This window comes from Ranitomeya imitator, chromosome 10 (genome assembly GCF_032444005.1).
Source record: "Ranitomeya imitator isolate aRanImi1 chromosome 10, aRanImi1.pri, whole genome shotgun sequence".
NCBI lineage: Eukaryota > Metazoa > Chordata > Amphibia > Anura > Dendrobatidae > Ranitomeya > Ranitomeya imitator.
Window position 1 is genome coordinate 81,629,952 of NC_091291.1, and position 24,801 is coordinate 81,654,752.

Below are 24,801 nucleotides of genomic sequence, written 5' to 3' on the forward strand. Positions count from 1 at the left end.
TCCACTAACTAGCATCACAGGTGTCTACAATCTTGGAATCAGTGAGTGGCCTGTATATAGGGCTACTGATACTCGCTGTTCTGTTTGCTGACACGGTGTGTATCACACTCAACATGAACCAGAGGAAGCGAAGGAAAGAGTTGTCTCAGATTAGAAAGAAAATTATAGACAAACATGTTAGGCTATGTGCACACGTTCAGGATTTCTTGCAGAAATTTCCTGAGCAAAACCGGACATTTTCTGCAAGAAATCCGCATGAGTTTTTCTCGCGTTTTTGCCATGTTTTTGCTGTGTTTTTTTTTTGCGGATTTTTCCGGAGGTTCCCAATGCAATAATATAGTGGGAAATCCGCAAAAAAAATCAGCAAAATTGAACATGCTGCGTTTTTTACAGCAATGCGTTTTTTTCGCAGAAAAAAACGCATCATGCGCACAAAAATTGCGGAATGCATTCTAAATGATGGGATGCATAATGTATGCGTTTTTTTCGCGCTTTTATAGAAAAATTTGCAACGTGTGCACACAGCCTTAAAAGTTATAAGAGCATCTCCAAGCAGCTTGATGTTCCTGTGACTACAGTTGCACAGGTTATTCAGAAATTTAAGGTCTAAGGAACCGTAGCCAACTTCCCTGGACGTGGCCACAGAAGGAAAATTGATGACAAATCAAAGACGATTGATACGAATGGTAACAAAAGAGCACGGAAAAACTTCTAAACAGATTAAAGGCGAACTTTAAGCTCAAGGAACATCATTGTCAGATCGCAACATCCGTCATTTCTGAGCCAAAGTGGACTTCATGGGAGATGACCAAGGAGGACACCATTGTTTAAAAAAACAAATCATAAAAAAACCAGACTGGAATTTTCCAAACTACATGTTGACAAGCCACAAAGCTTCTGGGAGAATGTCCTATGGACAGATGAGACAAAAATAGAACTTTTTGGCAAGGCACATCAGCTCTATTTTCACAGACAGAAAAATGAAGCATACCAAGAAAAGAACACTGTCCCTACTGTGAAACATGGAGGAAGCTCTGTCATGTTCTGGGGCTGCTTTACTGCATCTGGCACAGGGTGTCTAGAATCTTTGCAGGGTGCAAAGAAATCTCAAGACTATCAAGGGATTCTAGAGAGTAATGTGCTGCCCAGTGTCAGAAAGCTTGGTCTCAGTCACAGGTCATGGGTCTTGCAACAGAACAATGACCCAAAACACACAGCTAAAAACACCCAAGAATGGCTAAGAGGAAAACATTGGACTATTCTGAAGTGGCCTTCTATGAGCCCTGACCTAAATCCTATTGAGCATCTTTGGAATGAGCTGAAACATGGCGTCTGGAAAAGGCAACCTTCAAACATGAGACAACTGGAGCAGTTTGCTCTTGAGGAGTGGCCAAAATACCTGTCGAGAGTGCAGAAGTCTCATTGTCAGTAACAGGAATTGTTTGATTGTAGTGATTGCCTCTAAAGGTTGTGCAACAAAATAGTAATTAAGGGTACCATCACTTCTGTCCAGGCCTATTTCATGCGTTTTATTTATTTTTTTTTTAATTCTGTGGAAGCATGGTTGAAAAGCAATGTCTGACTTTCATTTGTTAATTTTCATAATTTTTTTTTTTTAATTTATTCTTACTTTTGTCAGATTCAAGTTATTTCTATGACCATTGTGGGTTTTTCTGTCATTAAACGAGGGATACCAACAATTTTGACCATGTGTGCACATATTCATCTCAGCCTTATACACACATGATGCAGCTTTTACTGCTTTATTGCCACCTTACAGAAAAATCATTAAACAAACCCCCTGAAACCATACATGTAATCTCAGTCTGCCATTTCCCGAAGATACCCAGGTAAAACAATAGGACACAGGCGGTAATTCAGGTTTTTATGAATTATTGGTATCCACAATGTGATGATTAACAAAATGAAAATATTGTATTAATGTTATGTCAAAATAATAAGCCGGCTGACCCACACTCACGTGACATCATACTTTAACGTACCGCCAAAATATAGAAAATGACATTGCCTTATACTACACATTTGCATTACTTTGTCAGGAACACACAAATGTTCACCTCTTCGGGATTCAGTCATTCGTAACCACAGAGCAGCAGATAGCAGCAGTGTGCAATTGTGTGGACCACTTTGGCAGTTTTAGATGTGGTGTTTTTGGGTGGAAGCCTCGAGGACGGGTGCAATAACATGCTTCCACATCAGTATGTTAGTACAGGAGTTTTGGTCAGAAATGTCCACTGTGATCTGTCCAGACGGAAATAAAAATACACAAAATTGTCACAGGACTCCGTGACCACACTTTCTTCTTAGATATGATCACCCTGCAAAAGAGCATTGTGTCTGTGGCAGCATAGCCGCCTGTACCTAAAATAAAGTTAAAAAAAAAGGAAAATCCCAACAGAAAAGAAAACAAGCAAATAAAAGTCTAGAAATAAGCCAGCAGTAGATTCCAGTGTTTACAACATTGGATGGCGTAGGAGAGGGCAGTGGACCCATTTCCCGGTTGCATATTTTTACGTATACATACAATTGTTGGTTGGGGATAGGTCTTTATGTAAATGAAGCAGTGCAATTTCCATGTGGTCTGAATATTAGGACTCTTCTTTCCTTGCCTCTTCAGTAGTTTTCTATGCACATCAGCATCAGTGTCAGAATTACGGTAAGTCATGGTTTCTTATGGCGACATCAAGTAATTGTGTATTCTGTACAACATCTACTGTGTGAAAAAAAAAGAAAACCATGCTACGTCTGTGTGTCATCTCATGACAATGAACTGAAACACGATGAGACACTGACCCTGTTTGTAAGGTTTACGTCCTCTTATGATAGCGTTACATGAGGCTGCATGTATAATGGTTAGGTAGGGGGTTCTTTTTTTTTTCAGGTCACAAAGGCCCTGAATTTGTGACGCATAAAAAAAGACTTTATAATTATATATCAAGAAACAAGACAATGCTCTGATCACGTAATCCTAGCTCCCGACAGCCTTAGACATTCCCCATCTTAAGGGCCAGGGCATATGCATGTGTCCAGCCACATATGTCAGTTCATTCGGTGAACCACTCTCACACGTACCACTCCTTCTTTGAGATGAAGGAACCATCATTCTGGGGCACAAGACTATCGGGGAGATCTTCAGGTTCATATTGGAAACCTAGAGTTCTGTCCTCACCATAACCACAACGATCTCCCTCTTCCACTGTGAAATACGGGCGCTTGGATTCATCATCATACTTTGTGCTCAGTTTACGCCCCTCAATACCATCATCATCTTCTTCCTCTTCATAGCTAATGCTTCCCACTGGGCCTGGTTTCTTTTCATCATCGGAATCCTCAGGGTATTGCAAACTTTGCGCCATTGGAGGGTGCTGCGCCACACCAGCCTTACTGTAGCCATTCCCGTAGACATGCTTCTTGGTGTTGTAGTCCCCCTTGAAGGTGTGATGTCGTTTTCGAAGCAGCACAAACAAGACAACTGAAACAGCTAGTACTAGAACCGCTCCGCCGACAGCCCCTCCAATGATTGTCGCGGAGAACATGGAGGAGTCGTTCCTGACCGTCTGTCCTGTAGGAGTCGGGGTGAAAGGGAATTCTGGGTAGGAAAGACAAGGAAAGGGACAATATCAGGTTCTGGAGTCATGCTATAACCCATAGGCAGAGACGCAAATAGTACGTACTATTGGCTTTTGCCACCTATTTACTGATGTTAATTGGACCACATACACCTGTACACATAACATTTACCTTCTTAGACTACGTTCACATTTGCGTTCTTCCGGGCTGCGTCGGGCGCAGCCGCGGCGACGCATGCGCCATGTGCCCCTATATTTAACATGGGGGCGCATGGACATGCGTTTGCATGCGTTTTGCGATGCATGCGTCTTTTTTGCCGCAAGCGTTAGGGCGCAGAGGACGCAGCAAGATGCATTTTTTTGCGTCCAAAATCTGGCAAAAAAAAGGACGCATGCGTCGCAAAACTATGCGTTTTGCATGCGTTCTTGTTTGCGTTGTGCGTTGCGTCGCCAACACAGCCCCGCACAACGCAAATGTGAACGTAGCCTTAGAAGTTGTAAAGGTCCATTATACTCTAAAAAGCTAGGATAAAGTGATGCTTTGTGTGAAATTAATACATTACTGTAGTGACGTTCTATATTAATCAACATGGGCTCATTTGGAGGCCATTTTCCTCTTTTCTTTTTTACTTAAATGCTTATATTTTTAATTAACACTTTTTTTTTACAATACGATATCATTAAAAAAAGTTGTATCGTTTAGCTTTTCCATTCTCTATGTATCACACTAAGTAGCAGATTGCAGCATGAGTTAACAGTGAATCATTAGTGAGCTTGTCTTACCTCTGAACAATCTTCTCAGCTTACTTATGCCTAGTTGAAAGTCAAACTTTGATTTGGTAACAAATCAAGTCAGAAGATAGTTCAGGAGAAGAGAGGTAAGAGTTATAACCCCAGATGGAGTTCACAGACAACATTCACTGGTAACTTATTCCGCAGTCTGCTCTGTATTGTGGCACTCAGAGGTTTCAGAAGCCAAACACAACAACATTTGTAATAAAACCCTACTGCGAAAATGGAGTTTAACAAAAATTACATGAATTTAGATAAAGCTAAAATTCTCCCTATAGACATCCATATCCTTAAAATGTTTTAAAGTTTAAAACTTTGCTCCCAGTTCCTTTTCCAGTGATAATAAAAATACAAACAAATAATTTTCAAAAGTTTTCAAAATACAATTAAATGAAAAAAAAAATCTACCATATTTTGTAAGAAAAACATATTGTTTCATCTTCATTGTTAATTACTGTCTAAAAATAAATTCAGACTAGGTCTTTCCAATATGTAACCTCCCGTAACAATTTATCAGATGTCCATTACTGCGTAATTGCGTCCCTGCTAGGGTGTAAGAAGTAAGGAAGGGAAAAAAAAGGAAAAAAATGGGGCTTTTAGGAAAGGAAGGGGAGGGAAGTAGTGGGGCATATAAGGACCGTTGGAATCAGTGAATTAATGAGAACACAGTAGAAGCGGATACATAGGCTCCATGGCCAATTACGGAGAATAACAGGCCACGTGGTTCTCCGGTGATCAACAAGTCATCACATAAATAACAGAAATGGCAAGAAATAGCACTACAGCACACTCATGTATACAAACTAATAAGGTCAACATGTCAATGGTGTCCTGAAATAAAGAGAGTGAGTGCAGCAGGTTACACAACGGCAGAAATAGAGACTGGTGGAGCGGGGAAGGTTGTAGTCAAGAGACAGACATAGTAGGAGCTGCTGCCGCTACTATATATACTGCACCCTATTATCTTAGACTGTAAGATCTTCATAGCCGAAATTGGCACACTGGATGTACAACGGTGACTTGTACTGTGTTATAGAACATGGTGCTAAAGATTTGGTCACTACGACACATCCCTTCACATGTACCCAGTAACCTCATAGAGATGAGCTGGACACAAACTGCCCATACTAAATGCCTCACAAAATGCAGGTACAAACTCTATGCAGATAGCCTTCTTAGCCTTAAATGTGCGAGTGGTCAAAATGCAGGCACTCCCTGTCCATAATGGCGCCCAGAACCTTACACATGCAAGCTTACTTTAGCCGGGCGTGCATAGATTTTCAATGATTACAGAGGGATAAACTGCTGGTAGACATCTCTACCACATGAGGATTGGGGCCTTCAAATTGCTTGAAACAGGAGTTCTTGATTCACATGAGTCCAAAAATGGCTTAAGGACTGTTTACACTAACCGATCGGAGGCACTATGTGACCGCTGACCAGCTACTTGTTTTCTGATCGGCACTGGTTTCATAACATGTTTACACTAGCCGACCCGCTTCCAGATTTGGACTGAAAAATCAGTAATAGATCATTCGATGCACACAGGCCAATATTGTTCTCGGCAGCACGAGGTTTGATTATACAAGACGATGTGCTGCTGAGAATCACAATCTTTTGTGAAAAACAAAAGATCATTTCAGCAGAGCGTTTTACTGGTTTGTCCGGTGATCGGCAGCCTGTTTACACTGCATGATTATCGAGAAATGAGCATTTCTAGGAATTGTCCATTCACGATAATCACACAGTGTAAATGGATCTTACTTATTAGCAAGAAAGGAATTGCGGTGGCCCACCAACTATTTGTCTGTCCTAGTGACCAAATACTGTATTTAGTACCATGTAGAATTAAACAATTTTCCCTTCCTACTCTGTGGCCCAAGAAGAATTAGACTAAGTGGGCAAAGTTGTCTTAAAGGGACTCTGTCCCCTGAATTTGGCGGGCCCTGTTTACGGTCCGATGGGCGGTGTTTTCTGGTCTTTCATTCACCCCTTCCTTTCCCGCTGGCCACAATATTGTCTTGAATTTAACTATGTTTTCTCCGTAGAACACGCGTGCACAATGCAATCTTGCCTTGCGCACGCGCAGTATGCTTTGCCCAACTGCGGGCAAAGCCGAAAAGCATTAGTGCGCATGCGCCGGTGCACTATGTCCCGTATTTCGTTGTTTTTCAGTAGACACAGACCTAAGAGGGCTTGTTTTTTTGTGGTACAATTTGTACTTTTGAATGATACCATCCATTTTGCCATACAATGTGCTGAAAAATAGGGAAAACAATTCTACGTTGGATGAAATTCGGAAACAAAATCCAATTCCGCCATTGTTTCTTAGGCCTTAATTTTAGTGGGTTCATTGAATGGTGAAACTGACCTAACAGTGCGATTCTCTACGTCAATACGATACTATACTAAACTTACATAGATTTTTTATATTTAAGGGCTTGTTTTTTTAGAGGCAAGCTGACTTTTTTTTATATATCCACTCAGGTTACATATATCCTTTTGATTACTTTTCATTGTATTTTTTTAGGGAGGTGTGTGGTGAACTAATCAATTCAATTCTAGTGTTTTGATTTGTTTCTTTTTAAGGCATTCACCATATTAGTTAATTAATTTTACATTTTGATAAATCAGACTTTTATCAGATACCGCATATTTATTTTATGTTTTTTTCATCGTCTTTATTTTTAATGAGAAAAAAAGGAGAATCAAATTGTAATTTTTAAAAAATGTTTTTTATACCTGTGATTGACTGGTAGCTTTTACTATACACTGCTGTACCACAGTATTACAGTATTGCAGTATATAGAGAAAATCAGAGTATCTTACAAAGCACTGCCTCTGGCAATAACAAGGGCCTTTGGCAGGCTAGTAGCCATGGAAATCCATCGGTCCGGTCCCCCCTATCAGATTTTGGCTGGCCGATGGGAACCAGTATGAGTAAGCGCTGGTCAGTGTTACATTTAAAATCTGCTGTCAGAATTTGCAGCATTTAAATGGCTAACAGCAGCGACTGGAGAGGGAGACACCTCTTAATTAACCTATTAATCACCTTTAAACAAGAGTCAGTGCAGCACTAGTCTCATCTGGTTACTGGCTGGAAAGTCACGTTATATTTTCTGTGAAACTCCAGAGCGTGTAGCCATGCTGCAATTCATGCTGTCCGTGGTGAGCGCAGCATGAATCAGATGACAAGTGCAGACCTGCTGTAAACCTGTAGATTCATTGTCACATTTTAAAATCTTAAAACTACATTTTCCTCTTAAACTGCATTGTTGCCAATAACATATTTAAGTAGTAAGCCACCAATCTTGGTGATTTCAGTGGAATTAAGAAACAATCTCGTGTCTATGGAAAGTGTTTACTTGTCTACTGACATCTACCATCAGCAGAAAGAAGGGCTGAGTAGGTTTCACACACATCCGCCATGTTATTTAATCTTAAAGTGAATGTATTATCAAAACATTCTATATTTCTTAGAGGAAATCTGTCACCTGATTCATGCTGCCCAAACTGTGTTCCCTGTTATGACATTTTACATGAAAGGTCATGTGTTGACAGGGTAGTCTTCATCTTTTCATCTGTGCTATGAGTTTATGGATATCTTCCTTGGATTTTGGAGTAGGTTCAAGTTACATCTCCACTTGGATCTGCCTTTGTGACACTTGATTCTGCCACCATATTCAGTTTGTGGGTGGTGCTGGTGAAAGAGGACATGTCAGGATCAGAAGATCTGGGTAGCCTGAGCTCTGTCCAGACCTTTTGGGCAGTATGGGTGTGTGTCCTGTCCAGCAGGAGTAATCAGCTCCCTGCTGTGACCAATTATATAGAACCACACCTTACTTGAACTCCCATTCTACAGCTGGGAGCTGCCAGTTATAGTTTATACTTGTGCTGGTTCAGTCCTGCTTTTTTCAGCTCTTCTTCAGCTTCTTTGGTTCCAGTTTTTGACCTCAATCCATGTTTAGACGATCCTTCTGCCTGGTGATTCTCGTCCTGTCTTCTAACCTCCTCGTATTCACACAACTTTCTGACAAACCTATACCAGCCCTTTCCATTGGGCAGTAGCTGCTCTTTGAACCAAACCCAGATCTCTTTATGGAGTTTGAAGGGTGAAAGCCAGAGAAACCTGTTTGATCTGGTAGATGTAGTGGATAGCATTGAGCCTTCCCATGTAAGCTCTAGTCAGAGTTGCCAGGCCCACCATGACAATTGTGCTCTAAAATCCACATCTAAAAAATGCAGGAAAAAGGTCCACAAAATATATTTAATATATTTTTCTTAAAAAAACCCCCCACCAAAAAGCACTTTAGAAACAGTCCAATAAAATCCTTATCAAAAAGCTCCATGTGATTCCATAATAAGCTTCCTGTGCTTTCATTACTCTCTTATCATTGGGAATATTAAAGAATTGGCATATAAGGTAATATGCAAGTATATGCTCACAGTGGTGAGTTTCACTAAATATCCTCCAAACTCGGAAACAAAAGAATGTCAAATCTATATTAATCAGCTTGTGCCTTGACGAGCACGTAAACTCTGTGCTTTTTGCCCCTATACACTCCTGGTAAAAAAAAATTTTCATCAGGAGCAGATATATTGGTGCTTTCCTTTCTTCTGCCAACACGCAGTCTGATGTCGATTAATAATACAATACTTGAGAATGTGATCAGAATCCAGACACATGAGGGATCTAATAGCATTCAGCTGCAATATTCCCAAGTTTCCAAGATTCTAACATGACTGTGTATAGAGAATTTAGCATCAGAATATCTTCTCAATATAACTGAAATGATTTATACATTTGGACAATTTTGCTCTGAAAACAGACTGGAGATTATAGACCTGTCATCCTCTGTGATTAGATATTCTAGATATGATGTAAAAATATTACATGGACATACTGTAAGGGACGTGTGCCCAGAGCAGGGACATATTGTAAGGGATGTGTGTGACTACAGCATGGACATACTGTAAGGGATGTGTGTGACTACAGCATGGACATACTGTAAGGGACGTGTGGCCAGAGCAGGGACATACAGTAAGGGATGTGTGTGCCCACAGCATGGACATAGTGTAAGGGATGTGTGTGCCCACAGCATGGACATAGGCTACGTTCACATTAGCGTTGTGCGGCGCAGCCTCGGGCGCAGCCGCGGCAACGCATGCGTCATGCGCCCCTATATTTAACATGGGGGGCGCATGGACATGCGTTGTCTTGCATTTTGTGACGCATGCGTCATTTTGGCGCAACTGTCAGGGCGCAGAGGACGCTGCATGATGCAGTTTTTTCTGCGCCAAAAATCATGCAAACAATGAACGCATGCGTCACAAAACCCTGCGTTGTGCATGAGTTTTGCATGCGTTGTGTCGTCGACGCATCGCCGCACAACGCTAATGTGAACATAGCCTAAGGGGATGTTGACAGAAAAGGGGAAATTGCAAAATATTCCTTACAAGGTGGTTGCTCATTCCTTGGCAGCAGCTTCTCACTATAATTCCAGAGACATCTCTATTGCAGACATGTACAGATGTGCTGAAATCTCCAAATGTGGATAGGGAAATATCTGCGAATCTGCAGCGCTACACTATTCCAGCTATAGACTTTTGCTCCCACAGTGAAAGAATACAGTCGGCCTCTTCCATTGTTCAATCCAACAGCCCTGTAGTTGTGGAGCGACTAACATGTAGGAAGCTGACAAAATTGTGCTGCAGTCTGCGTCACAGGTACCAGCTTCAAATAGAAAAAAAACAAGAGGATATCTGAATAAATTTGTATTATATATATATATATATATATATATATATATATATATATATATATATATATATATATATATATATATACACACACACACAGTGGGTACAGAAAGTATTCAGACCACTTTAAATTTTTCACTGTTTCATTGCAGCCATTTGTTAAATTCAAAAACATTTTTTTTTCTCATTAGTGTACACTCTGCACGCCATTTTGAACGCAGCGCAGGCGTGTACTATGGAGGACAGAGAATGAACTTCAATCCAATATTGCAGCCAACATGCAGCCAGCGGGTAAGGAAAGGGTGAATCTAACACCCGAAAACCCCGCTCCTATGGCTGAAGATTGTTTCCTCCAAATTCAGGTGACAGAGTGTTAGGAGTCGAGTTTCCTCTGCTGCACAGGGGGAATCTCGATCCGTCTCCGCTGCGGTCTCCCATTCTCCTCCAGCCGCAGTGGAGTCTGCTCAGCAGGGACGTCGCTCCCAGTGTCTTGCTCGCTCTCACTCTGTACAGAGAGTTACTGCTGCTTCTTCAGCTCCTGCCATTAAAGTCAGTGCTGGTCAGCGGCGAGCGGACTTCCCTGGGACTAAGTCCTTGTTTGCGCACACTGAGCATGCCCAGAGCAAGATCTCCCGTTGGAGATCGAGGGTCATGTGCTCTGGCTCTGCAGCGCATTCCATTGGTCCTCTTGGCAGGTCTTGGAAGGGCAAAGTTTCTGTGGCCACTTCCTGTCCTGCAATTATATAAACTGCGCATGACCGCACGGCCATGCGCTAGTGTACATTTGAATACGTGTGTTTGTTGTGAGTGCAAGTCGTTCATTAAATACCCCTACCCTATTGTATGACTGTTCGCGTATGGAGTATGGCTGCTATCTAGCGCCCGACAAATCACTCAACGTGTCACACACGTATCAGCGTCTATTGCTGTGACCGCCAGTGCGTCGCCACACGCCAGTAGTGCGCTTCCTGACCCACGTCTGGGTGCTTAGTGGTGCCTGCCAGCACGGCACAGTTAGCACTTCGGTGCTCTAATTATAAGTGTTGCCTTTACACACCCAGTTGAGGTGTTGTGCCAGCAAGGGTCTAATCGGACTTCAATCCTAGTTGGGATTAAGTTCGCTGACTGCTTGCTCGCCTTCTATGTGCGGTACCGCGATCCTGTGACGCAACAGGATCGCTTCCTTCACGTTGGGTGAGGTTTAACCCACGTGTGTATTCTTATGAGTACCGCCATATAGTCCGTCATTACTCAGCAGCAGGTTCCATCTCTGCACGGTGGACCCCGGGCTACGAACGCACCGTACACTATCAGTCTTATTATTTGGTGCGTTCCGCTAGCCCTAACACAGAGTCCCTTTAAGTCACATGCTGTCCATTTCCTTGTGATCCTCCTTGAGATGGTTCTACTCCTTCATTGGAGTCCAGCTGTGTTTAATTAAACTGATAGGACTTGATATGGAAAGGCAAACACCTGTCTATATAAGACCTCACAGCTCACAGTGCATGTCAGACCAAATGAGAATCATGAGGTCAAAGGAACTGGCCAAGGAGCTCAGAGACAGAATTGTGGCAAGGCACAGTTCTGGCCAAGGTTACAACAGAATTTCTGCAGTACTCAAGGTTCCTAAGAGCACAGTGGCCTCCATAATTCTTAAATGGAAGAAGTTTGGACCACCAGAAGTCTACCTAGATCTGGCCGTCCAGCCAAACTGAGCAATCGTCGGAGAAGCGCCTTGGTGAGAGAGGTAAAGAAGAACCCCAAGATCACTGTGGCTGAGCTCCAGAGATGCAGCAGGAAGATGGGAGAAAGTTCACTGCAGCCCTCCACCAGTCAGGCCTTTATGGCAGAGTGGCCCAACGGAAGCCTCTCCTTAGTGCAAGACATATGAAAGTCCGCATAGAGTTTGCTAAAAAAAATGCACATGAAGGGCTCCCAGACTATGAGAAATAAGATTCTCTGGTCTGATGAGACGAAGATAGACATTTTTGGTGATAATTCTAAGCAGTATATGTGGAGAAAACCAGGCACTGCTCATCACCTGCCCAATACAATCCCAAAAGTGAAAAATGGTGGTGGCAGCATCATGCTATGGGGCATTTTAAAGCTGCACAGAAAGGACGACTGGTTGTCATTGAAGGAAACATGAATGCAGCTAAGTACAGGGATATCCTGGATGAAAACCTCTTCCAGAGTGCTCTGGACCTCAGACTTGGCCGAAGGTTCACCTTCCAACAAGACAATGACCCTAAGCACACAGCTAAAATAACAAAGGAGTGGCTTCATAACACTGTGACCATTCCTGACTGGCCCAGCCAGAGCCCTGACCTAAACCCAATTGAACATCTCTGGAGAGACCTGAAAATGGCTGTCTGCCAACGTTCACCATCCAACCTGACGGAACTGGAGAGGATCTGCAAGGAAGAATGTCAGAGGATCCCCAAATCCTGGTGTGAAAAACTTGTTGCATCATTCCCAAGAAGACTCATGGCTGTACTAGCTCAATTTCAGTCAAGATGGGGTGCAGAGTGTACATTAATGAGAAAAATAATTAACTTTTTTGAAACTTTTCTGAAGTTCCCAAAAGGCTGCAATGAAACAAAGAGTGAAATATTTAAAGGGGTCTAAGTACTTTCCGTACCCACTGTGTGTGTATATATAGATAGATAGATAGAGATAGATAGAGAGAGATATTTAGTTCTGTAATTTGAAAAGAAAACGTACACTTTGGTTTGTGTCACCATTTCCTGAGACCTTTAACTTTCTTATTTTTTTCCTTTGATGAAGATAAGGACAACTTGCTTTTTGCTTGGCGAGCTGTATGGGGGTATATAGAATTTTTGTTCAGTTTTCTTTTTACAATTTTTGGGGATGTGTGGCATCAAAACAGAAAATCTGGAGTTTCAATTAATAAACAGGTTTATTAATTTTATAATTTGATAGGACTGTGACGGACGTGGGTCACGATACCAAATGTAAAGAGGACGGTGATTCAAACTTTTATATTTCTTTTATTACATTTTTTTAAAAGTAACTATAGGGAGTCTGTCAGACTAAACTAACAGTCTAAACTAAGCACAAAGTCTAATAAGGGACATAGCCCTGATAAAAATGACATCAGTATGCCTCAATCAGACATCTGTGATTTTTTTTTACGCAAAAAATCTGATTTTCATCAGAGTTTTGGGTACGAGTTTCATCAGTGATTGGTCCGTGTGTCAGTTTTCATCATCAGGGTTTCATCAGAGATTGGTCCGTCTGTCAGGCTTTATCATCAGGGTTTCATCAGCGATTGGTCCGTGTGTCAGGTTTTATCATCAGGGTTTCATCAGAGATTGGTCCGTCTGTCAGGCTTTATCATCAGGGTTTCATCAGAGATTGGTCGTGTGTCAGGTTTTATCATCAGGGTTTCATCAGAGATTGGTCCGTGTGTCAGGTTTTATCATCAGGGTTTCATCAGTGATTGGTCATGTGTCAGGCTTTATCATCAGGGTTTCATCAGTGATTGGTCGTGTGTCAGGCTTTATCATCAGGGTTTCATCAGTGATTGGTCGTGTGTCAGGTTTTATCATCAGGGTTTCATCAGTGATTGGTCATGTGTCAGGCTTTATCATCAGGGTTTCATCAGTGATTGGTCGTGTGTCAGGTTTTATCATCAGGGTTTCATCAGTGATTGGTCATGTGTCAGGCTTTATCATCAGGGTTTCATCAGTGATTGGTCGTGTGTCAGGTTTTATCATCAGGGTTTCATCAGTGATTGGTCATGTGTCAGGCTTTATCATCAGGGTTTCATCAGTGATTGGTCGTGTGTCAGGTTTTATCATCAGGGTTTCATCAGTGATTGGTCGTGTGTCAGGTTTTATCATCAGGGTTTCATCAGTGATTGGTCATGTGTCAGGCTTTATCATCAGGGTTTCATCAGTGATTGGTCCGTGTGTCAGGTTTTATCATCAGGGTTTCATCAGCGATTGGTCCGTGTGTCAGGTTTTATCATCAGGGTTTCATCAGTGATTGGTCCGTGTGTCAGGCTTTATCATCAGGGTTTCATCAGTGATTGGTCGTGTGTCAGGTTTTATCATCAGGGTTTCATCAGTGATTGGTCATGTGTCAGGCTTTATCATCAGGGTTTCATCAGTGATTGGTCCGTGTGTCAGGTTTTATCATCAGGGTTTCATCAGCGATTGGTCCGTGTGTCAGGTTTTATCATCAGGGTTTCATCAGTGATTGGTCCGTGTGTCAGGTTTTATCATCAGGGTTTCATCAGTGATTGGTCCGTGTGTCAGGTTTTATCATCAGGGTTTCATCAGAGATTGGTCGTGTGTCAGGTTTTATCATCAGGGTTTCATCAGTGATTGGTCGTGTGTCAGGTTTTATCATCAGGGTTTCATCAGTGCTTTTGATGTAAAAAAAATTAAAAAAAATTACAAAGCTTCTCCTCTACAATTTTAAAAACGGACATGACATGGACTCCAAGCATGTGTTCAGTGATTTCTCATGGACCCATACACCACTGTATGGGTAATTTTGATCAATGACTTGGATAAAAAAAAATGGACATGTCCCTGTGATTTATTTGTGGAGACACATGGTTCACAAAACAACTTGGCCACAGAATACAATGGGTATGTCTTATATCTGTGAAAACCACGGATAGAGCACGTTACATGGAAACAAAATGTCTGAATGAGGCCCCCATTCTGTAGAAACGTGTAGCATGGACCCGGGGCTCAGTGCACCATTTCACCCACTAATTGGCATGCACCCGACTCCATCACTGGTGAATGAAAGTGTTGGCTTGCCTGAGCTTTCTCCGCAGACAGTTCTGGCTTGCCTGAGCTTTCTCCGCAGACAGTGCTGGCTTGCCTGAGCTTTCTCCGCAGACAGCGCTGGCTTGCCTGAACATTCTCCACAGACAGTGCTGGCTTGCCTGAGCTTTCTCCATAGACAGTGCTGGCTTGCCTGAGCTTTCTCCATAGACAGTGCTGGCTTGCCTGAGCTTTCTCCATAGACAGTGCTGGCTTGCCTTTGCTTTCTCCGCAGACAGCGCTGGCTTGCCTGAGCTTTCTCTGCAGACAGCGCTGGCTTGCCTGAACATTCTCCACAGACAGTGCTGGCTTGCCTGAGCTTTCTCCGCAGACAGTGCTAGCTTGCCTGAGCTTTCTCCGCAGACAGCGCTGGCTTGCCTGAGCTTTCTCTGCAGACAGCGCTGGCTTGCCTGAACATTCTCCACAGACAGTGCTGGCTTGCCTGAGCTTTCTCCGTAGACAGTGCTGGCTTGCCTGAGCTTTCTTTGCAGAGAGTGCTCGTTTGCCTGAGCTTTCTCCACAGACAGTGCTGGCTTGCCTGAGCTTTCTCCTTAGATAGCGCTGACTTGCCTGAGCTTTCTCCGCAGACAGCGCTTGCTTGCCTGAACATTCTCCACAGATAGTGCTGGCTTGCCTGAGCTTTCTCCGTAGACAGTGCTGGCTTGCCTGAGCTTTCTTTGCAGACAGTGCTGGCTTGCCTGAACTTTCTCCGCAGACAGTGCTGGCTTGCCTGGGCTTTCTCCACAGACAGTGCTGGCTTGCCTGAACCATCTCCGCAGACAGTGCTGGCTTGCTTGAGCTTTCTCCATAGAAAGTGCTGGTTTACCTGAGCTTTCTCCACAAACAGTGCTGGCTTGCCTGAGCTTTCTCCGCGGACAGTGCTGGCTTGCCTGAGCTTTCTCTGCATACAGTGCTGGCTTGCCTGAGCTTTCTCCGCAGACAGTGCTGGCTTGCCTGAACCATCTCTGCAGACAGTGCTGGCTTGCCTGAGCTTTCTCCGTAGACAGTGCTGGCTTGCCTGAGCTTTCTCTGCATACAGTGCTGGCTTGCCTGAGCTTTCTCCGCAGACAGTGCTGGCTTGCCTGAACCATCTCTGCAGACAGTGCTGGCTTGCCTGAGCTTTCTCCGTAGACAGTGCTGGCTTGCCTGAGCTTTCTCCGCAGACAGTGCTGGCTTGCCTGAACCATCTCTGCAGACAGTGCTGGCTTGCCTGAGCTTTCTCCGCAGACAGCGCTTGCTTGCCTGAACATTCTCCACAGATAGTGCTGGCTTGCCTGAGCTTTCTCCGTAGACAGTGCTGGCTTGCCTGAGCTTTCTTTGCAGACAGTGCTGGCTTGCCTGAACTTTCTCCGCAGACAGTGTTGGCTTGCCTGGGCTTTCTCCACAGACAGTGCTGGCTTGCCTGAACCATCTCCGCAGACAGTGCTGGCTTGCTTGAGCTTTCTTCATAGAAAGTGCTGGTTTACCTGAGCTTTCTCCACAAACAGTGCTGGCTTGCCTGAGCTTTCTCCGCGGACAGTTCTGGCTTGCCTGAGCTTTCTCTGCATACAGTGCTGGCTTGCCTGAGCTTTCTCCGCAGACAGTGCTGGCTTGCCTGAACCATCTCTGCAGACAGTGCTGGCTTGCCTGAGCTTTCTCCGTAGACAGTGCTGGCTTGCCTGAGCTTTCTCCGCAGACAGTGCTGGCTTGCCTGAACCATCTCTGCAGACAGTGCTGGCTTGCCTGAGCTTTCTCCGTAGACAGTGCTGGCTTGCCTGAGCTTTCTCCACAGACAGTGCTGGCTTGCTTGAGCTTTCTCTGTAGACAGTGCTAGCTTGCCTGAGCTTTCTCCATAGACAGTGCTGGCTTGCCTGAGCTTTCTCCGCAGACAGCGCTGGCTTGCCTGAGCTTTCTCCGCAAACAGCTCTGGCTTGCCTGAGCTTTCTCCACAGACAGTGCTGGCTTCCGGCAGGTCAGTACTGTCAATCGCCAAAGAAGGCGGGGCATGCAAAGTGAATGAGGGAAACTGAACAGTGAGTCTCTTGACCTCACCTACAGTGCCAACAGTGTACCTAGCAAAGGCATAAGAAAAGTTGATTAAACTTCCGTTTCTACATAATGGATGCAGCAATTTTTGATAGGCGGTATATCCCTACAAGGCCATAAGTTTACACTGACAGTTTAAAGCCGAATGTAAATTTTTAATTCTATTTTTTGTACATGTGATATAGGTGTTTGGGGGCAGGGTATCTGAACTTCTGTTAAGAACATTCAGATATTAGGTTATTATCAACCACATGGGTCATATAATCCTGCATGCGATGATGCGATGTCAGTGAAAGCTCTAGTAAAAGAAATAACTACTGAAGAGTCATCTCTACTCAGCAGGAAATATGAGTCTATTAATTTTGTTAGATGGTCAGGGTGAAGATTGGAAGATATTAGGACATTTTTATTGTAGACAGTGATTTTTCTGTTTTGCTATGTATATCATAAATATAAGATGGTTGGGTGAATTAGAGGCAAAAGAAAATGCCAGTTAGACCCACACACCCATAACAGAGCCTGATTATAGCTGTAAATAAAGCGGAATAATAATACCTCCATGTGCATGGGTTCCCTCCTTATTAACCCCTTAATGACCGCCAATACGTCTTTTAACTGACCTGAGATATAAGAGAATAGCCTCCCCATACAGATGACAATCCAGCATCTGTTGGTTGTACACTATAGCTGACAACTTGCTGTACCAGCCACGATCAGTATTTGCACCATCTAAATCTGTTTAACCCCTTAGATGCTGCTGTCAATAGTGACTACATCATTATAAATGGTTAACAGAGTGTGGGGGCTTCTTCTTTGTCACAATTGGTGCCCTCAGATCATGATTTTGTTGTCCTGATGTTTGCAATGGCAATTCATGACCAAATAGTGGCCTTAGAGTCTGACGGCTGTAGTAATCTGTTTAGAAGTTAGCAACACTTAGGTGGTAAAAATACACATTTTCATTTCTGTCATGCCACTTTGCATTAATTCCTGTAAAGCACCTGAAGGGTTAATAAACTACCTGACAGCAGTTTTCAATATGTTTAGGGGTGCTGTTTTTAAAATGGTATCACGTTTGTGGGTTTCCCAATATATGGGACCCCTAAAGTCACTTCAAACATGGATAAGTCCCTAAAAAAATAAATTTTGTAAATTTCTTTGAAAAAATGAAAAATTGCTGCTACATTTTTAAACCTCCTAAAATGCTAACAAAATAAAATAACATTTTACAAATGGTGCTGATGTAAAGCAGATATGTGGGAAATGTTATTTATTAATGGTTTGCTGTTGTATGACTATCTGGATTAAAGGGATAATCATTCAAATTTAGAAAATTGCTAATTTTTTAACATTTTTCTCAAATTTTTGATATTTTTTATAAATAAACACAAAAAATGTTGAACTAAATTTACCATTATCATAAAGTATAATGTGTCACGAAAAAACAATCTCAAAATCACTGGGATTTGTTGAAGCGTTGCAGAGTTATTACCACATAAAGTGACACTGGTCAGATTTCAAAAATTTGGCTCGGTCACTAAGGGGTTAAACTTCTGCCAGTCAATTTTCAATCCAGGTCATCCTGGGATTTTGATAACCGATTGCGTGTGGTCATCATTTAGGTAGGCTATCACAGTGACAGAGGATATGACAATGTCGACCGGAAACCTGTGGCAAGGTGCGAGCTGCCAGTGCCCTGGACAAGGCAGGTATTTTATACTCCTGGACATGTAAACCTTTAGCACTCTCTGGGCTCTCCTCTACCCGTCCAGTATTAGGCCTCTTATTCCCCATACACATGTATTCTGCTTTTTGCTGAAAACACACTTAAATACTTTTAAATAAAACTTAATACATTGTTATACTTTTACTTTTTTTTTTACATGTTTTTGTTTTTTATATAACAACTGTAATACTGTAACCTAATCCCCAACCATATTCCTAGCCTTTAACCAAGCCCTAACCATATCCCTAGCCTTTAGCCAAGCCCTATCCATATCCCTAGCCTTTATCCAAGCCCTAACCATATCCCTAACGCTTTAGCCAAGCCCTAGCCTTAACCACATCCCTAGCCTTTAGCCAAGCCCTAACCATATCCCCAGTCTTTAGCCAAGCCTTAACCATATCCCTAGCCTTTAGCCAAGCCCTAGCCATAACTATATCGCTAGCCTTTAGCCAAGCTCTAACCATTTCCCTAACCTTTAGTTAAGTCCTAGCCCTAACCAAATCCCAAGCCTTTAGCCAAGCTCTAACCTAACCATATCCCTAGCCTTTAGTCAAGTCCTAGTCCTTACCATATGTAACACCCCAGGAAACCGGCTGTTACAGTGGTGTCGCTTTCCTTTCAGGGAGGGTGATGCCTTTAACAGGTAGCACAATACATGCAACAGGTTCTGACTCCAGGCCAGAAGGAGGAGCTCTGAACCCGTTTCAGCAGAGCTTCCCTGGATATATATATTCTGGCTTGGAGGAAGAGTTAGTTTAGTTGAGTCTGTAACAGACAGTGAAGGACTGAGTTGGAAGAGAGAGGAGCTGGGGCCGTGCAGCCACAGAGTGCTACAGCTCCAAGCCAGGGAGGAGGAGAAGACAGCATTGCACCTGTAACAGAGGGACTAAGCACAGGAGAATTAAAGAGCTGGAAGGGAGCTGTGACTGGGTTCCTTCTATGCTGAAGCGCAGGAACTCGGCACCGGGAGCCCGAGGCTGTATGGAACTGTGTGTCCCATAGCAGAACTAGAGGGCAGAAGATTCTAGGTAGTCTGTCCGCACCCACACCCGAAGGCACAGCAACATACAGAGCCCGGAGTCACCTGAGAGACACCTGTAAAAAGGCTCGTGTTGCCTACCATGCGGGTACTGTCTTAGGGCAGGGAAAGAGAGAACCTTGTAAGAAGCTATAGGCAGCAAGGGACTCGCCTTACAGTGCCAGAAGGAAGGCTTATAACCTCACCTGGAAAAGGGGATCGCTTCCAGGCTGATCGGACCTCACCAACATCTGTTACCGGTACCCTGGACTGTGGCCATCAATTACCAGTAAACACGTAAAGAGACTGCAACCCTGTGTCCTCTGTTTATTTCTGGCACCACACCATCTTTGCCAAATACACCGGGAGCCCTGGGGACCCAGCTTCACCTGTGGGAAGCCATACCATCCCTGCTGCCATAACATCACCCCAGAGGACCCCTTTAAGCAGCATCGGTCACCCCAATACCACAGGTGGCGTCACGAACATTCTTACTTCTAAAAACCCCTTTGAAGACTTTTCCTTTAATTTGGACACCCAGGGTGACGGGCCGGGTCGCTGCCATCATAACCACCCCTTTAATGAAGACCGGACCCGGTACTGAGTACCCCTAGGCCCTAGCGGGCGCTCCACATATCCCTAGCCTTTAACTAACTCCTATCCATATCCCTAGCCTTTAGCCAAGCCCTAACCCTAACCATATCCCTAGCCTTTAGCCAAGCCACATCCCTAACCATATCCCTTGCCTTTAGCCAAGCCCTAACCCTATCCCTTGCCTTCAGCCAAGCCACATCCCTAACCATATCCCTTGCCTTATCCCTAAAGGCCTTTATACACATTAGATAGGAGATAACTCTCATGATACCTCCAAACACATGATCATTCAGTTCAGACAAATGTTGATGTCTTTTCAAAGGAAAAAGTGGAGAACCATGCTGTCAGAATGCTAGTGGCTTATCTCATGAATAATAAAAGAGTCAGGCATTAAAATTCAAAATTGCCTGACCCTCATCTCCCAAATATCATCTGTTGGGGTAAAATTGGGAGTCCCCCATACACATAAGACTGTCAGACGATCCAACAGTACTGTTCAATAAATAAATATTAGTGTAATGTGGGGTCCTTAATCCTGACCCTAGCAGTCACTGTACAGGAGACAATGCTGGCAGTAGCGAGATGGAGTAAAATGTTGTGCCCTCGTAAATTTGGGTGCCTGTCACCTGTGGCGACCACTCTACTAGTGGTCATAGCGTGGCGTTGGACAAGGCAGACAATTTCTGTCTTCCTTGCATTTATGAATGTGCAAACATGAAAACCTGGCAGAAGACGGCTCATATTCTTGCCTTTAGTCAGTGTAGACAACAATGTTTAGAAATTGTATTTATATAAAAAAAATAATCCCAAGACGGCACATCCATTAGGAGCTCCCGCAGATCAGCAGCTCTCATTATCTGCTTTCCCAGGGATTCTTGACACCACAAGCAACAACAACAAAAAAAGAATTAAGCAAACATCCTTACGAATAAACACAATCATTAGGATTTTGTCAGCACTTCTTCCATTTGTTCCAATACGTTCTCCTTATCTATGTTGTAACCATTACATTAATCAGAATATTCCTATTTCCGCAGTGTTGCCTTTGGTGATGAAACATGTTTTCCCATTACTACACTCAGGACCCATCCCGTCTAGATTTCTTATGTTCTTCAAGAAAAGCAAATTGTAGTCGCAACCTTTTAATTGTAACAGAAAGAGGCTTTTTCTCTTCTAGTTTTCCAGTAAATCTTCAGCACTTTCCTAGAACCTCCATCCCAATTCCGTAGATGGATCATTCATGACAAACCCTGTGACATTTTTATGCAGTTTTTCTAATAAGTCACCATTATCGGCAATCTAATGTGAAGGGACATTCATTTACCTGTAACGTTAACCTCCACCTGACCGATTTGGCTTCCAATGGCGTTTGTGGCCTCACACAGATATGTTCCCGAGATGCTGTAGGTTACTGGGCCCCGGAAAAAGATTGTGTTATTTTTCACATCTGCGCTGTCTGGAAGGGTCCCGTTAGCCCTGCGTAAAGAATAAATCATTAATATCATAAAGGGGTTAAAGGAATAATGATATTCTACATAGTACGAGCCATTATTTACGACCCCTCAGCCTTATCGAGATGCACAGATGAGCAAATTCTTGCATTTCCAATACAAATAGTAATGCTTAGCAGGTTTATAAAAATTAATGATACTCTTGTTTTTCCCTTTTGGAAAAGTTTTAGCAAATTGACAACTGACACCGAATAGTATGCAGGGACTTACAAAAGTTCAAGAGGGGTCTGGACGCCTTTCTTGAAAAATATAATGTTTCAGGTTATGAGTATTAGATTCTGTGATAGGGATTTGTTCCAGGGAACTAGTCTGAGCGCCGTATGTGGAGTCGGGAAGGAATATTTCCCTGAATATGGAGCTACTAGTGTCTGCGTCATGGGTTTTTTGCCTTCTTCTGGATCAACATCTTAGGCTATAGGTTGAACTTGATGGATTTATGTCTAACTTCAATCTTCATACTATGAAACTATGTTCCAGGACAGTGTAGTATAGCGGCAGACAGTATGGTTGATGTTGGAGTCCAGGAGCAGTTGCAGATTTCAACTTTCAGCAGAATCATTCAGCAAATTGGTGGTTTTAAGGTAAACTTAAAGAGCTGACCACTTTATTTTCCCACATGTGATAAAAACAGATAACACATGCCAGAAAAATACATAAAAGTCACGTATTCATATGAAATTAAGGAAATCACAGGATGGATAGACATGTTCATGACATGCATATGGTGGAAAAAAGGAAACAACATTTTCAAAACTTCTCTATTTATTCAGAATCAAGCTTGAGTGCCAGATGCAGAAATCTCCGCACTTCCAGCCTTGGCTGCTATCAATGAGGTTATTAATGGTTGTCTGAGAAATGTACCACTATGTTAATAAATAATATTAATCTTTATTTTTATATAGCGCTAACATATTCCGCAGTGCTTTACACACATTATCATCGCTGTCCCCAATGGGGCTCACAATATAAATTCACTATCAGTATGTCTTTGGACATACAGTGGGGCAAAAAAGTATTTAGCCAGTCAGCAATAGTGCAAGTTCCACCACTTAAAAAGATGAGAGGCGTCTGTAATTTACACCATAGGTAGACCTCAACTATGGGAGACAAACAGAGAAAAAAAAACAGAAAATCACATTGTCTGTTTTTTTAACATTTTATTGCATATTATGGTGGAAAATAAGTATTTGGTCAGAAACAAAATTTCATCTCAATACTTTGTAATATATCCTTTGTTGGCAATGACAGAGGTCAAACGTTTTCTGTAAGTCTTCACAAGGTTGCCACACACTGTTGTTGGTATGTTGGCCCATTCCTCCATGCAGATCTCCTGTAGAAAGGTTTTCTATAGGGTTGAGATCTGGAGACTGGCTAGGCCACTCCAGGACCTTGAAATGCTTCTTACGAAGCCACTCCTTCGTTGCCCTGGCGGTGTGCTTTGGATCATTGTCATGTTGAAAGACCCAGCCACGTTTCATCTTCAATGCCCTTGCTGATGGAAGGAGGTTTGCACTCAAAATCTCACGATACATGGCCCCATTCATTCTTTCATGTACCCGGATCAGTCGTCCTGGCCCCTTTGCAGAGAAACAGCCCCAAAGCATGATGTTTCCACCACCATGCTTTACAGTAGGTATGGTGTTTGATGGATGCAACTCAGTATTCTTTTTCCTCCAAACACGACAAGTTGTGTTTCTACCAAACAGTTCCAGCTTGGTTTCATCAGACCATAGGACATTCTCCCAAAACTCCTCTGGATCATCCAAATGCTCTCTAGCAAACTTCAGACGGGCCCGGACATGTACTGGCTTAAGCAGTGGGACACGTCTGGCACTGCAGGATCTGAGTCCATGGTGGCGTAGTGTGTTACTTATGGTAGGCCTTGTTACATTGGTCCCAGCTCTCTGCAGTTCATTCACTAGGTCCCCCCGCGTGGTTCTGGGATTTTTGCTCACCGTTCTTGTGATCATTCTGACCCCATGGGGTGGGATTTTGCGTGGAGCCCCAGATCGAGGGAGATTATCAGTGGTCTTGTATGTCTTCCATTTTCTAATTATTGCTCCCACTGTTGATTTCTTCACTCCAAGCTGGTTGGCTATTGCAGATTCAGTCTTCCCAGCCTGGTGCAGGGCTACAATTTTGTTTCTGGTGTCCTTTGACAGCTCTTTGGTCTTCACCATAGTGGAGTTTGGAGTCAGACTGTTTGAGGGTGTGCACAGGTGTCTTTTTATACTGATAACAAGTTTAAACAGGTGCCATTACTACAGGTAATGAGTGGAGGAAAGAGGAGACTCTTAAAGAAGAAGTTACAGGTCTGTGAGAGCCAGAAATCTTGATTGTTTGTTTCTGACCAAATACTTATTTTCCACCATAATATGCAAAAAAATGATAAAAAAAACAGACAATGTGATTTTCTGTTTTTTTTCTCTCAGTTTGTCTCCCATAGTTGAGGTCTACCTATGATGTAAATTACAGACGCCTCTCATCGTTTTAAGTGGTGGAACTTGCACTATTGCTAACTGACTAAATACTTTTTTGCCCCACTGTAAATGTTGAATGCACTTCGGCAACAAATCATCAAGATCTGCCGCTGGCATCTCCCTTTTCAATTGCCAACCCTTGACGCAACAGATATGGTTGATAGGAGACAAGTGCGGAGACGCTGTATGTCATGGTAGCACATTTAGGCCACGCAGGCTGCTCACTGTAGCACATGCACTATGCGGGCTAGGGTTGTCATACTAAAAAACGGTTCCTGGGACACTTTGGTCATTTCTCCAAACTACTGTTCCATGATTTTGTCCATTCTGTATTGAAAGTGAAATTGGACATCACATATCAAACCTTAAGCGTGAAACAGAGCCTGCACAAACCATCAGAAGGCATTTGCATGACATTGGGCTGCGAGCCAGGAGTCCATGTACAGGTGCTCAATTGACCTTACATCACTGCTCTCACACACTGTCATGGTGCAGAACAA

The 24,801-nt window shown here is 43.1% G+C and overlaps 1 protein-coding gene across 1 annotated transcript in view; it reads right to left on the reverse strand.

Annotated features, from left to right (window-relative positions):
- Window positions 1-1,871: 1,871 nt before the first annotated feature.
- The window catches only part of NECTIN1 (nectin cell adhesion molecule 1), a 160,947-nt gene continuing 138,017 nt past the window's right edge, over window positions 1,872-24,801 (reverse strand). Inside the window, exons 5-6 of the mRNA XM_069741744.1 lie at window positions 21,635-21,786; window positions 1,872-3,610 (exon numbers count right to left, since the gene is read on the reverse strand). Of these exons, the coding sequence (XP_069597845.1) occupies window positions 3,084-3,610; window positions 21,635-21,786 (679 nt within the window). The 3' untranslated portion in view covers window positions 1,872-3,083. The remainder of the gene's footprint in view (window positions 3,611-21,634; window positions 21,787-24,801) is intronic.